Consider the following 15,882-nt stretch of genomic DNA (forward strand, 5'->3'; position numbering starts at 1 on the left):
CCACTGCACTGCTGTTTGTTGACGATGTATTATATATCATATGATATATGTAGGTTCATTTATCAGTATAAATGAAAATAAATCTCAATGAACTACAGAGATAATATTATTAATGCAGTCAGTTTCCTTTTCAGTCTTTAAAATGCCAGCAATTATACAACGTGATATCACATGAAAGACAGTGATACCCAATATTCAGTGTACTTGCTTCAGGTGTGCTTGGAGCTGAGATTGTGTTGAACTTGTCATCACCCTAGGACAGTGTTGGGAAACACTATGTTGTAATTCTATTTTTATCATGCCCTCGTCAAAGTGCCATTTGCCTTTGGGGAATTCCCACCACCATCGTAAGGGCTGCTCTGTTCATTTAGCAACTCCTGTAAAGTTTGATGATAGATGAGCCCTTTAAGGCTCAAGGGAACATAACTGTAAACTTAAGGCACACAACTTACTCAGAAGGCATTTCAGTATGATGCAATATTCATTTCAAAACAATGATGGACAAAGCTGGAGCAGTAAGTAAGCAAAACTTAACATATGATTTGCTGTATTCAAATTTCTAACCTGTTAGATCATTTTTGCTATATAATTATTGGTATATTTCATATGGCATACTTTTAATGTTTATGCATGGAAATTTAACTAGATCTGGTGCTCTAATAATCATAATATACTAGAATCACCAGAAAAGAAGAACAGAAAATTTTGTGTGCAGACTGTAAGAGGCAAGGCCATTAGATGATAGGCCTTTTATAGGTGTCCAAGCAATTGCCAGAAGCAGGAAGTGTCACAAGTCACACCTATGGTTGCCAAGTCAACTCAAAAGACTCCTGAGTAGAAGAATTCACCCCATCGTGCAGAGATTGTGAGCTTGAATTCCCATCACCCTCTCCACTTGTTAGCTGTCGTATGATAGGGGAGAACTGACTGGTAGGTGGGAATTGGACAAGACCAAATATGGGAGAAAATCTGGGAAAATCCCCCTCCTCCCCCCAAAACCAAATAAACAGATGAATAAATAAATATTAGAAAATCCATCAGGTAAAGACACACCAGATATGACACACTAAAGGTACTGTTGAGGGTACCACCCCAGCGACAAGGAAAAGTCTAGTTTGTTATTTTATTTCTGGGGTGTACGAAGCAAGGACGTAATTCAGGAGTATACAGAGCTACATTGTGGATGCAAATTAGGAGCAAAAAGGGTGAATAATTTGGATGAATGATGTGAGGAACAACATGGTAATTTGTCATTTTTACTTACTGCAAAAGTTAGAAAATGAACTACAGTACATTCACATACTATAGTAGATCACATACATAGAGTATAGAGTAAAAAATACAGTGTATAGTGCAAGATCTGAGAGTTGAGCTTTCTTCTCTGTCCTGCTGCAGGCAGAGCCAGTATCATGGAGTGAGTGTGACTAAATACCATGCACCACTCTTTTCATTAAACATTTTCAGACTCACCTGTTGATCATCAACCTAGACAGTATAAAGAACCGGATTTTTTTCAATGGTCAGTTGGTTAAGAGACTAAATCAGACAAGGTTATGCTCTGGTTCTCTTGGCCACAAACACACTTAGAAATGGTGAATGATGGTTGGCAACTGAAACAGTGACTGAGGAAAAATGGTAAAAAAAAAAAAGAGCAAAAACAAAAAAGAGATGTTTTTTTGTTAAATGGAAGCAAAAGTGATCCTCCAAATGGGTTTTTGGCTTCTCAGCCTTCTGGTTGATTTAACAGAGATATTTTTAGCAGTTGAAGTTGAACTTATAAATGTTCTAGTGGGAGCTGTTCTCAGACATTATATATAAACCATAAAAGATAGTCTTTATAAATAACCCGAATGTCACGAAACTGACACCCTATTAGCTTCTTTGTTTTAATAAGTTCAGTCTGGGTGATCTTTAGGAAAATTTACGTTAAAGCATTGCTAATCAGCTGACGGATTAGACAAATGACAACAGTCTGCGTATAAAACCATATGGTTCCAGTTGCTGCTCAGATTTCCACTGTTGGCTCCACACTGGCTCAGAAGGCTTTACTGTAAATCGCTATCATCACTTTAAGAAGAATGCACACTCAGACACCCCCATACACTCCCATTCATAGGCATGATATTCATTCTCTCAGGTACAAGCTTATAGTGCGTACATACACAAATTATCAAAAACTTTGGCACCAGAACAGTTTGCCACTGGCGACTGGTCCTAGGTTGCAGTTCTATAGTTTTGGATACTTGTTTAAGACTGGCAGCAACAAGACTTTATTGTATTCAGGGGAGGAACTAGCAGGACTGTAGCTAGTTGGTTCAGTATACTACATAGCAACATGTAACACCATATACACATACCAACAACTACAACTACAAATCAACGACAAGATGCGTTTTGTGCTGTTTTATTTCTCAAACCTGCTCAAACGTTTAAGTTCAAACTGTCAAAAATGTATTTTTCTGATCTATAGGGTACAACTTTACTGCTTTAATAACGTCTTTACAGTGCTCTTTTCATTTCATTAGAATTTTGTCAAAATCAGTTGCAGTTAAAATATATTTTAAATGTCTTTTTTTTCCTGACTGGTGAAATATAAAAAGCCATTTGTTTACAAGCCTTTCACCCTATGTTCATACTAGCAAGCGACAAGTTTTTTTTCCCAATAAGAAACAACAGTAGCTACATATAGCTTCTAAAACTAACTAGTTAAACTCAAATTAAACGATGCACTACTCAGTGTGAGAACTGGTTGTCTGATTTACATTACATGCTAGGCTTTGTACTAGCTTCGTTGACAGTTTAGCAAAGCAAACTAACCGTATTAGCTACCTACACTCACCAGAGCCACTCATAGGCAAAGGCAATCTCTGCTACTTCCTTCCAAACTTTATTTTTCTTTATAATGTGTCTGTTAATGAGAGGTCATATATGACAAGATAAGATGAAACCATGGTTAGAAGTTTTCCTTATATTTTTGCACAGCAAAGTGTAACTGGGAACTAACTGCATAGGAACTAAAGTTAGGAGTGGGAATTGAAAAAATGTTGGACCACACACGGCATATGATTGGGCCAAGGAATCATTTGAGGCAATCGTTTGGATTTGTCACTTTACTGCATCAAAGCTAATTTGTATAAAATCTAAAATGAAATGTCACTTGTTGTGCTGCCACGTTGTCTCAGAGATTAGAAAGAAATGTCCCAGGACTTGAACTGTTGGCTCCTACTGGTGGTGTTTCCTGTTTGTGAATGTACAACTCTAAAATACCATTAGAGTAGAAGTGTGTGTATTCCTTACCTGTGACTGATATGAGTGACGTGTCTCAGGCTGGACATAGTTTCCTCCAGGTTTTGTCTCAAATCGGCGATATTCTTCACTGTCCTCAGTCTCCTGCTCTCCGAATCCTCGCCTGGAGAGACAAACCAGCTGGGTTTGAGCCACTCTACTACTTTCTGCTAACCCAGACACTGAAAAAATGCAGGACAAAATTTTTTTTCCTAAAGCTATAGAAAGCGAAACCCGATGCTGCTAATATATCCTCAAAACACTCCGGGTCCAGATCAGAACCAGAAATACTAAGCAATTCTTTTCAATATGCTAGCTCTCTCTCTCTTTTTTTTCAACTAATGAAGAAATATGAGGTAAATCTCCCAGCATTAGCTAAAAGAGCTTTTTGTGCTTTAGTAAGAGTGCGCTAATGCTAACAGGATCAGCCCTAGTCTGAGCGAATAAGACTTCTGCAAATAAACACACACTGTGTACTGGTGTGTAAGTGGGGATTTGGCTGCTTGGATTAAGAGCCGCTTGCCGATCATGAGGGGGCCACAAAGAGCTCAGAAGACCACACACTCGTGTACACACACACTGTGAAAAGCATGTTCAGGAAAGACTGATGGCCTGGTGTACATTCTGGCAAACTAGCACAAACAACTCCATTCAGAATGTCAGGCTAATGCTAACATTTGGCTAGCACCCTGCTCACAGCTCTGGAGCTGGTTGGTGTAGAGCATGAGAGGAACGTACAGAGGGAGAGGGATAGAGACCCAGTACAACTTAGGTCCCTGAATAATTTCTTCTGAGAAGCAAAATCATTATTTTCCATTTAATCATGACGGATGAGGTTTATTATTCAAATATGTCATGTTAAGCTGTGTAGTTGATAACGGTATTTTTAAACGTTGTTAGCGCATGTTAGCATATATTGCTGTGAAAAGTTATAGTAGCTACAGCACAGTTACTATATCATCTATAAAATCTGCTTTAGCTAGCTAGACCTTTTGTGCAAACTTGACTGTCAGTCTGTCAGTAGTCTAGCTGGCTAATTAACATTAGCTAATGGTAGTATTATCTCACCTGTGGAGGCTAGCATTAATAATGCTAGTTGCTAGAATTGTAGCTTTCTTGTAAACATTATCTATTGTTGATGTTATTTCACCTGGCTAGCATTGATAATGAGAGTTGCTTCAAGTCTAGTTGGCTAGTTAACATTAGCTAATATTAGTAACGCCCCAGCTGTGGTAGCTTGCACTAATAGTGTTACTTGGCCTGGTGTTTTGTTTTTCTCAGATATCTACTTTCAGGAACAATGACAAGCGGCACAAACAGCATGATGTTTAGACTGTAGTTTAAGGAGACTAAATACACTTTCTCAGCTCGCTGCTGATTTAAAATGAACCCATTAGCTAGTTAAGCGTCAGACCAATAACACTTCTTATGGAAGTAGTTAGGGTTTCGCTTTATACTTTACTCCACAAAACCTCCTTATAATTTTGCTTTTCAAAGCTAGTAAAGAAAGAACTGACCAAGGGAGGATTTAAATCTAACAAGGGATTAAAATGTAAGGAATAAAACATGACATGACATGCTGTATTTTATTTCTCTTACAACACAGCAATTGATCAATAAGTAAAATTATTTCATTTATTAAGGAATAACAAATCATACTTTTTATCAGTTTATAGTTACGCTTAATGCTATGAAACGTCCAGTGTTGTTTCTAATACACTTCCCTCTTAACTTTAAGTAGAAACTGATAATTTGACAGCTTTTTTGTAGCCTGGATCATTAGCACAGACCCCACTTGAAGCTCCTTGACCTTAACTTCTCAAATCATTAACTTGAAGTAACATCCCTGGTGTGGAGAACAAACATAAACCAGTTTAAAGTGAAACCAAACATGTTAAGACATGACATGTCTACAGCAACCATGAGTTCTCACACAAATATACACACAGACTGTGTGGATGTACACATTAGCACATTGTCTTACTCTTGTGTTTCTCGTAAATATCCAGCATAGTCAGAAGGATCTCCTCATTAACACGTGCAATGCTGTCCCATGCACCTGTGTGTTGGCTTAGATGCAGCTGGTACATATGGCCTTGTGTGTGCATGGCCTCACACTCCCTGTCCACTTTTTGAGCTTTCTCAGATGAGTTCTTCTCCTCTAATGGACTTCTGCAGGAACTTTCTTCTAATCCTGTTGAGATACTCAATTCTGGAGCTTCATCCATAAAAGTTTCTTTTGAGATCTCCGACATGCTGCGACTCCCAGGAAGGCTTGGAGATGCACAGCTCAAGGAGATGCTGTCTCTGGCTCCTGGATCCTCAGGATCAGGTTTTCTGTGAGACTCCATCTCGATGTGGTCAGTGATCTTCCCAGTGTGTGAGTATTAGCTGAGGTATCTTCTGATTTCTGACTCCACTCTTCTATGCCCCTTCCGGTAGGAACGGGTGGATTTTCTGACACATTTTCCAGCTTTTCCAAAGAAAACGAGTGATCAGTAGGAAAAGCTCTTGCAAGGATGGTCCTCCCTTTTCCTCTCCTCTGTGGAAAAGAGAGAGAGAGCGAGAGAGAGAGAGAGACAGAAAGAGGGAGAGGGGAAAAGCCAAAGTGGCGTTCCAGTTTCCGCGCCAGCACACTTCCCCTGCAGGGTGACTTTCTCTTCTCACAGAAGACTGTCAGACTGAGAAAAGACCTCCACGCCTCCAAACCCACACTCACAGACTACCTCATATACAGTACAAGCCAAGTCTCGCACTAATTAACACTTGGCTTCAGTCAAATTATTACACATATAAACTGTGCGCGCATTCCGAGTCTCAAACTTGACCTCACATGACCTCATGATACACACACTCACACACACACACAGGCAGATCGGCCTTGGCAACTCCTTGACATCCACAGCCTTTATCATGCAGATGAGCTCCTTTTCTCTCCATATCCAGTGAGACACCAGCGCTGTGGGATTCGCTCAGCTAGATGCAGGACACGCAAAGAACCAAAGTCCGTGCTCTTCCTGCAGAATTTAGATCAGACGGGTCACTTGAACAGACTGCAGCTTTTAAAAGTGTTGAAGTCAACGTCGTTCTCTGTCCCATACATGATCCATTGGGCTAAAGACTTAGTTTTGCTGTATCTTCTTCTATTTCTACCACTTAGCCCAAACGTGGCAGGTTACGGTCATCCAAGTTACGGTCTTGAGCTACCTAGCTATTTACGTTACATAGGTAATGTACAACTACTGCAGTGATGCTAGCCGGCTATTTAGCTATTTATCTTTAGCTACATTTTGTTTAGCTACATTTTGCAAGCCAGATACCTACATAACTTTTATGGTGCTTTCACCAAGCTAGCTATGTACATTTAGCTAAAGTACTACAGCACCCCCTAGCTGTAACACGAACTAGCCTTTTTTTCCACAGCATTGTTTATCAAAGCTAGCTAAATAGTTTCACATTTTTGTAGTTATTTATTTCAGTCTAGGACATAATGTGATATTACCTGACATTTAGGTAAAGAACATGTGATCACAACCTAGTCCATCATGACATGGCTTCATTTTTAGTCAGTTAAGATCTGACTGATCTCATGTATTGTGGTGCTAGAGTTTGAGATTTGCATCTCCGTCTAATGTACACATTCACATCTGACCAGTGTGAGCTAAAAGCCTTTTACCTCTCAGGCTTTCCAGAGACGTGTGGATGGATTTGCTGTGAAGGACTGATCTCTCCTTCTTCCCTTCTCCTTCTTCAGTCACGCCGGTCTTATCCACGTCTGTCTGAGACCTACGATGCACAAGAAGCAAATAATCAATTTATTTAGCACCTGCTGTTAGCAAATTTAAGACTCAAAAACTGTTTTAGGTTTTATCTTTGCTTTTAGTAGTGTTCATGATTAAATAATTTAACATCATCTTCATTTTTTGTAATTTCTATTATTTTCTATTATCTATCAATTCTATTTTGTTGCATTTATTTTTTTATTTTGGTTTTTTTTGTGCTTTTATACATTTTTACTGTAGATTTGATATTAGTATTAACTATATAAATATGTAATTAAGCACTATGTTCTTTTTTTGGAATTTCTATTAATTCTATTTAGTTTTTATTTAGGTATGTATTTGTATTTTTGCTCATAAATTTTTTTTAGGTTTTTCTTTTGCTGTAGTTTTGTTGTTAATGTATGACTAAATAATGTAGAATTATCTTCCTTGATTGGACTTTCTATTAATTCCATGTGGTTTTTTTGTATGGTTTTATTTTTACATGTGAATTGTGTTTTTTTTTCTTTAGGATTTATATCCGCTGTACCTTTGCTATGAGTAAGTAATTTAGCATCATGTTCCTTTTTTGTAGTTTATATCAATTCTCTTTTCTTCCTTACAGTTTAATAGTTATTGAGGAAGGGCGGAGAATTAGCTGGCTGGCTATGAAGAAATTGAAGAGAGTAGAAGTATCTCTATGGGAACAGATGGGCATGTCTTTGAGCACTCAAAGAGGTCAGATTTTCACAGATATTCTGTCAAGTTAGCTCATTTCTTACTTAATTTCTTAAAATATTATGAATATAACTTAGCTCATGTTAGCAAACTATACTGTATAATATTATCAGTGTAGACTATGAACACTTATGAAAATGACTTTAAAATATGACCTGAAATCCTGTCAGGTTACCTCATGTTAGCTAGCTAATAAAATATGTGAAAATGCATGTGCATACATATGAATGGTAATGACCTCATTCTTCTTGCTTAAGGATTTGGACTTTTACAGCTTTTACAAGCTTAAAAACCACTCTGCAAGAAAAACTGCATCTGATAATGATACATTTACTCTGATAATGAACTTGTCTTTAGCTAAAAAAAAGGGGAATATTAATATTAAATACATGTGCGTTGACATCTTCCCAGTTAGTGAATAAGCTACATATAACGTAAAGGTGTAAACTGCACATTTTCCTGAAGTTGGCTAGATATGTGTTTGCTATGTGGGTTGTTTTTTGGATGATTATTTTTACTTCTATTTGAGTCATTATTTTGTTTAAATAACATTATTTTTACCTGATTGATTTCTTGGGAACTTGTCATTACCCATGTCTGCATACTCAAATCTATTACCCCACCTGTACTCAGATTCTGTTTAGCAGTGTGAAGGTGTAGACACCATAAATAACATCTGACCTGTACATGAAGGGGGCGACTGTAGCCGTGTTGGGATGGCTGTGCTGTGTTTGAGGAAGCTGAATGTTGTTTGTATTGCTGGCCTGAGTGATACTACTTGAGCTGTTCTGACTGCATCGTCCTTCTGTCAACACCAAACTAGAAGCAGAATTAGAGTTCTTGTTCTCTATCGGACATTTATGCACCAATGCAGCACCTCCAGCTCTGAAACCACGAGAATGCTCCACTTTTCCACCAGGGAGTGCAGCTGAGTTCTTTACCACCCCTGAGGCCTTAGTGGTTTGCCCCGGTTTGGGTATACCACTCTGTGATGACCCATCTTTCTTAGCGTTGCTATGGCTCTTGGTTCCTTTGGGAATCAAACTGGATTTTTTACCATCAGCCAGTGTTGGAGGTTCAGCCCTGTTTTCTTCTCGTTCTTCAATAATCAGGTCTTGCTCAATGCCAGAAGACCGTTTTGTTGTTTTGTCTTTACTGTTTGTCTTTACTTTGTCTTTGTCCTTCTCAGCAGCCTTGATTTTGGGCACCAAAGTCCTACCCAACGTCCTCTGTGCAATACCTTTCAGAGCCAGCTTAGGACTGGAGTTACTTGCCATCAGAGGTTGCTGGTTGCCCAGATGGGCTTCAGGATGGACAGGACAAATGTTTGCTTCATTCAGATCTGGATTTGAAGCTTCAGGGTCATCTAGAGATGCAATGCTGGATGTTCGAGAAGACGGTCTGCTGTTAAAGAGCTTCAGCTTGTCTAGCATGGACTTTTGGGCGATTACTTTGGGAGGAACCTCCAGGGAAGCTGAGGAGGGTTGTTTGATGGACAGACTAGAGGAGGTAGCACTGTGCTTGGCATTGAGAGACTTACTCCTCCATCCTTTGGTGCTGGTGGTGCCAGTGGTGCTGCTAGATGGAAGAACAGGAGAACTGGGAGGCCCTTGGTCAACCATTACAGGAGATGGACTTGATTTATCTGTAGGAGGAAATGGGACATTTGGGACAATGGACTTCTTGATGATGATGATGATGATGATGATGATTATAAGGTATCATAGGGAAAAAAACAAACGTGTTTCCACCAAGCTTCCAGAACCATTTGAGGAAGGAAAGAAGGTAAACACTACCCAAGAACTCTAGTAGAGTGGAGTTCCTCAAAGGGTTCCAAAACCTCAGTGGGACTCATGTTCTGATACAAACCAAACTTCAGTAATCACACATTATATTAAGGAAAAAGGTGGGTTTGTCATTCTATGAAACTTTAAAACATTCAACCAGACAGCCAGACTCAATACAGCAAAATCCAACCTCAATAATTCATGTTTCATAGAAAACAGGATAAAACCCTGGAGCAGGAACTACACAAGTTCTTGGAACTGCAAAAGAAATGTTCTACAAAATCTTCCTGGGATCACCTGCACTGAAATGTGCCCAATGAGTTACTAATAAAGACAACTGAAAAATGTGTCCCTCTTTAGGTACTATTAAAAGTTAAAAATTAAAAACATAAATGTACACACAGCCAACAGGGAGGATCACAGTAGGCTAGATTTCTATTTCTTGCATTTACAGAGATCTTTTTAAACTGTACAGTGTTCAGCATCACCAGTACTTAGTACTTAATAATCTTCATACTTGCACAAGTATATAACAATTTGCAGAAACAGCAATAACTAATAACAATTATTATCACTATTAATAGACACGGGCCATGCTATATCAGTAGAGAAAGCTTTAAAAAGCTGATCCTGATAACATAAAACGAAACTTAAACCTAAACATAACACATTCATTAATACTTTAAACTCACCTCACAGTCATCCAGACCTGTTTCTGGGCTTAATAATCGCACATCTGGTAATAACCCAGTATTTGCATCGAAGACTGGCAAACTCCTCAGTCCACTATTTACTATTTTCGCACGAGTGAGGCAGTTTGACGAAATATACAGTATATAAGCCAAGTATTCAAAATTCAAACCCAAACAGCTAGCAGGATTGTGTTTGTTTTTGAGAGGTTTTTTTTTTTTTGGAACAGCCAGCTCCTTGAGTGAAAGAGTGCTCACAGAACACAGATGACTCATGGGTCACTTTAGGGAATAAATGAGGTGGTCTATTTAATTTAATTGGGTTGTGTTCATGTGAACGTCAGGAAAAATAAACAAAACAATTGCTGTGGATCTGACAAACTCTAAGCAAAAAAAAAAAAAAACAGTATTACCATTACGTTAGAAATATTTATTAATTTAATTTATCAAGCCATCAAATAGATTTTAGCTAGCAGAACATTTATTTGAACATTATGTTTGTTTTGGTTCCTATAACATTTAAAGGCAAGTTCCTGGATATTTTGGGAGTTTCATCATGGCATTTTGAAACGTTTTAACAACAACAGGAACCAACAACCTTTAACATTTAACCATTTAAAAAATTTCCATAATGATAAAATCCCATATTGTTACAAACAAGAACCACTTTGTGAAGTGAACCACAACCACATCACATGTTTTCAGAACATTGCAAAAATTGTTATTTTTGTAACATCACTGCTATACACCACTATACAACCTGAAAAATGCATTATTAAAAAAAAGTCTAAGGTCATTCTCTAATAGATGGTATACTGTCCAGCCTTTTTCAAACACGAACCATCCAACAGATGTTGATTATAATATTCTTTTTTTTTCCTTACCTTTTTAATGAGAAGACACAGAATCCACAATGGCCCTAAAGTGTTTGATAAGATGGACTAGAAAGGACTGTTAAGTGCTCACACTTGGATGTTCAGCTACTGTAAAAGGAAACTTTGGCAGCTGCTGTATGGATGCCCATTCACACACACAGAAAGTGGGTCAAATGCCCACTTTCAAATGGTAACGAGGGCATGAAAACTGCTCTCTATTGGAGTTCAAAAGCACCGTTTAACTACATGGGAGTTAAAATGCTCAAAGGAACCTTTAAGGTTTTGAAAATGTGGTGATACTTTGAACACACCAGAAAATGCTGGTATAAAAAAAGGAGTATTTACTGAACCATTGAGAAAAGTAAACTTCAGAGAGTAAATGGACCCAAAAGCATGAATCAGGATCAAACACAGAGGAGGGGGAACTAGCACTGCTTTTTCTATGCAAAGTGACAATAAAGAGCAACATAATTAAAAGACCAAATATAAAACAATTTTAAAAAATTAGTCAGAAAACCATCAGAAGGAAGTAGAGAATAAATCACAACCAGCTATCAGAGAATATTATCAGCACATTTGGTAATATTCTAAGAAGTTTAGACATTACAAACATATTGTTTATGGAAATTTGTTTTTTAAAAATGCGTAAAGTAATGATAGTTTGGTTTACAATGTTATGCTGCGCTAATGCAATATTCCATGTTGGGCAAAAAACAATAAAATTCCCAATAACATTGAATTTTGAATGTTGAACATTGAAACATCGAATGTTATGCAACAAATCCAACAAATTCTAAGAAGGTTAGAAAAATAATGTTCTGAAAATGTGATTCAATGAGTCTGCTTCAAAATGTAATTAGAATATGTCATTAAACAGCTGCAGCAATAACGCTATAGAAATGTACTGTTAATGTTTATAAGGCTAAACATGCTGGAGCAACATTTATAGGAATGCCTCGAAATGGTATATGAAATCTTTTCCACAACAAAAACAAAAGTTCCTCCACAACGTTCAGAAAACATTTTGCTAACCTAAACTGGGAATTAGCTAGCAATCGATTTTGCTTCCTAATGTTACTTGAAGCCATTAACACATTGAATCTATTCTCATATCCATAATTCTGACAGATTTCAGTCTTCAGTTTTCAATGTTTTTAGCATGAATCACTTTAAGTTCAATTTGAATCGCTTCATCTGTAAATGCTATTAGTATGTAGGCTAATCAGATTTATACCACAGTTCTGTTGAATAATCAAATCTGATTGGTCAGATGGTATAAATGAATTTTCTGGCTGCAAGACAAATCAAGGGTTTATATTAACGTGCTAGCTGTAATATGTTATCTTTTCTATAGTAACAGCAAATTCATAGACTTGTACGGTGGGCACTCCACATAAACTAAAACTAATACTACATGTATTTAAAAAAAATAGCTATTTAACAACAAAAAAACATATACTCATTGATATGCTGAAGTTTTCTGAGGAGATGTTTATTTAATGTTTACAGAAGGAGTCTCTAGTTTCAGCATTCAGCATTTTGTAACACTTAGAGGTTTTTCCGCCATGTGAAAGTCTTCAAGATGAAGGACTTCGCGCTTTGCGTTTTCTCAGAAATTATTTGCATATTTTGCTGTCTTATTAACTTCCAGAGAATGTGATGAAGCGACTGTTTACAAATGTTATAGCGTAAGTGACAACAGGAACTAATTTGTTCCAAAAAATTATATATGACTATGAACATAGGAAATTTGTAAACGTTGGCAACTTGCTGCTGTATAAAAGGAATACAATGCTTGCTGTTATAAGAAAATAATGACCTTTGAGGTGACAACAGTAACTCAGGCCGCATCACACCACAGAGTCATTGATTGTTTTCCTATAACAGCATGCCCCTAAGTGTTTTATTCCTTACTAAGGAAAAGGTCAGATGAGATGCAGACAGATATACTGCATAAAAACACATCTCATAAAAAAAAAAAATTGTTCTCGTTCTGCAGAACACAAAACCTCCAGCCAATACATGTGAGCCAAATAAAATAAAAGGAAAGAAATCCTGAGAACGGTCCATTGCAAGATAAATCATACGGTTAAATTCCACACACACATCTGGGCAAGTTAGTGAACACCTGGAGCATCTTAGAGCTCTTAGAGCCAAAAGCTAAAGAGCACACAGTGCCTTTGAGGTTCACCCTCGGGGTTTGTGAAAAATGTCCAAATTACAGATGAGGCACATCATCACTCAGGACATGGAATAAACCCAATATAATTTCAACAGGGAAATTTACAAGCCTATAATCCAAACTAAGACAAGCACAAGGCCCTGGCAGGAGTTTTACAGTCTGCTAGAAGTCAGGTGTGGTCTTACCTGCGGTAGTGGCGCATGCTGAATTTCACTTTTTTTAAACTTAGCGTGCCACTGTGCTCTCTCTCACACCCACACATACACACACACACACACAATAAACCAGGTCCTGATTCAGCAGTGGAAAATCAATGATTAACTGTCCACTCTGCGTCAGAGCCGTCGTGATGTCGTGTGTGTGTGTGTGTGTATTGGTTGACATCACTGGCTAGCTTCCTCTCTGTAGTTTAGAGGAAACTGAGCATGTTGTATTTTGGGCTAAATTCTGAGTTTATATTATAGCACCATTGTATCCTTCTGTAAATTAATCCAAAAGTATGAATGCACATTCACCAACCTCATTCACTCCCTTCTTTTTTTTTTTCATTATGTGCTCTCATTATCCCAGCTCCGCTCTCCCCCTCTCTCTCTCTCTCTTCTCTTTCTTTATCTCTCTCGCTCTTTAATTAAAGCTGAATCAAAGGACAGTGAATGAGTGCATACCACAACCAGCTGCAGCTGAGAGAACGTGCTCTCTCTGACACACCACCCACCCACACAAACACACACACACACACACACACACACACACAAGAAAGCAACCTTCATTTACAGTCTGTAATTTCTATGTTGAAAAAGAGAATGCAAAAAAAAAAGAGTGACTCTGTACAACCCTGAAATTTAAAATACTTTTTAAAAAGTGTGAGGCACGTGTCATGACCACAAACACACACACACACATACACACACTGCACAATTTCCAAATCAAGGCCTTCACATGGAGGGCCAAAAAGGTGCTACTGAAAAGCACATGGGATTAGAAACAACACAACGCAAGAGCTGTCGACTGGATAAAACAGCAAAGCAGACAGTGAGGAAAGCAGGCAAAATGTAATTTGTTTGTCTGAAAATATTTCAGACTTGACATAGCCAATCCTACAATCAACTGCACATTGTGTAAGACTGGGAAAAGTCTCTTTGTTTTAAATTTTCTATTGCTTTTTTTTTTTAACTGTGACGCTAACACTTTCATATATCACTTTTGTGTGAAGTGGAGAAGTATGTGCGCAAAGCTGTTGTTTTTTTTTTTATCCCACTCCCAGATGCTCCTGAAGGAATTCCTCCTACAGTTATAAGGTGTTCTTTCAAGCTAAATAAAAATGTTAAGAAATTCCTTGCACTGTAGTAGCGTGAATTCTGTCATGACCTACATTGTGAGAAAGAGTACTTTCGGAGTCGCGGGTTTGCACGTCACTATCTATTCCCACTCAACTAATTTAGAGTCAGATCAGCAGCGCTTGCCAGGTCAAAGAAGCCGATCCAGAGATATTTTCGGACGCTATCGAGGCTGGAATAGAATGTGGCGGAAAAACCTCCTGGGCGGCACATTCTCCATCCAAGGAAGACTGGTCACTGAGGCTTGAGGAGGACTCTGTGATGGACATGAGCTTCCATTCTGCGCGCTCTCAGTTCCAGAATCCGCAATTTCAGATGAACCAACGGGCTATCCATACGAGTGCACTGGTACGTCCAATTACGCTATTTAAAGAACTGGTACGTTCTTACACAACGCTCTGATACACAAATTCATTATTTTGCACATTTCTTGCACAATTCTATTTATTTTTATGCAGCATAATAAGCATTGAAGCTGGAAATGTAATTAGAAACCTGTGTATGGTTGTTAAAGTGGGGTTTGACGCATTCTTTGCTGCACAAATAAAACAGCCTAGAAATAGCTATGTCTTGAATTATTTTTTGCTTTAACCATGGAAAAGACAACTAATCATCTATTTTTTGGATGACTGGTCACCTAGTAAAAACGAATAAGTAGTGCAACCTTTCCTACATACCATGAGCCACTGTCATAGCCCTACCATTGGTCCATGTGATCACCCCAAAGAATATTAAAGTGAAAACGCTGAAGTGAGAATGCTAATGTGAGGACACTAAAGTGAGAGGGGTCGGGATAAAAGTGTTGGCTAAGGGATGTGATATAATTTGCAGCTATTATATTGTGTATCATTTATAGAATTCCTACCTGAACTTGACACATGATTATAGGAGAACTCAAATTCATCTATAAATGCCACACTCAGTTTTTTTTTCACTTAGAAATATCATTTTTTTTGCTTGAGCAAAATAAACAAGCATTGATATTTCACTCAGTACGAGGTTGAATGGAGGAGTTTGTGTACCTGTGCGCTGCGAGCAGGTTAACGTCGGGGTTTTAGACTCGTCACGATGTATGAAGCTCTGGCTGCGTCTGCTGCTGGATCTCCTCGGCTGTATCGATGGAGCTGGAAGTCTAACACACCCACATACACACACACACACACAGACACACAAACCCAAACAGACAAACACACTCACCTTAGCTTCAGAGCTACAAAACCACACTGTG

The 15,882-nt window shown here is 38.1% G+C and overlaps 1 protein-coding gene across 4 annotated transcripts in view; it reads right to left on the reverse strand.

Moving 5' to 3' along the window:
• nav2b (neuron navigator 2b) overlaps window positions 1-15,882 on the reverse strand; it is a 125,185-nt gene that overhangs the window by 68,527 nt on the left and 40,776 nt on the right. For all 4 annotated transcript variants that reach the window (XM_034305857.2, XM_034305855.2, XM_034305856.2 and 1 more), the window contains 4 exons: window positions 15,677-15,786; window positions 8,466-9,429; window positions 6,962-7,071; window positions 3,298-3,409 (listed from right to left, as the gene is read on the reverse strand). In XM_034305857.2, coding sequence (XP_034161748.2) covers window positions 3,298-3,409; window positions 6,962-7,071; window positions 8,466-9,429; window positions 15,677-15,786 — 1,296 coding nt within the window. The remainder of the gene's footprint in view (window positions 1-3,297; window positions 3,410-6,961; window positions 7,072-8,465; window positions 9,430-15,676; window positions 15,787-15,882) is intronic.

This window comes from Pangasianodon hypophthalmus, chromosome 7, assembly GCF_027358585.1.
Source record: "Pangasianodon hypophthalmus isolate fPanHyp1 chromosome 7, fPanHyp1.pri, whole genome shotgun sequence".
NCBI classification, from domain to species: Eukaryota; Metazoa; Chordata; class Actinopteri; order Siluriformes; family Pangasiidae; genus Pangasianodon; species Pangasianodon hypophthalmus.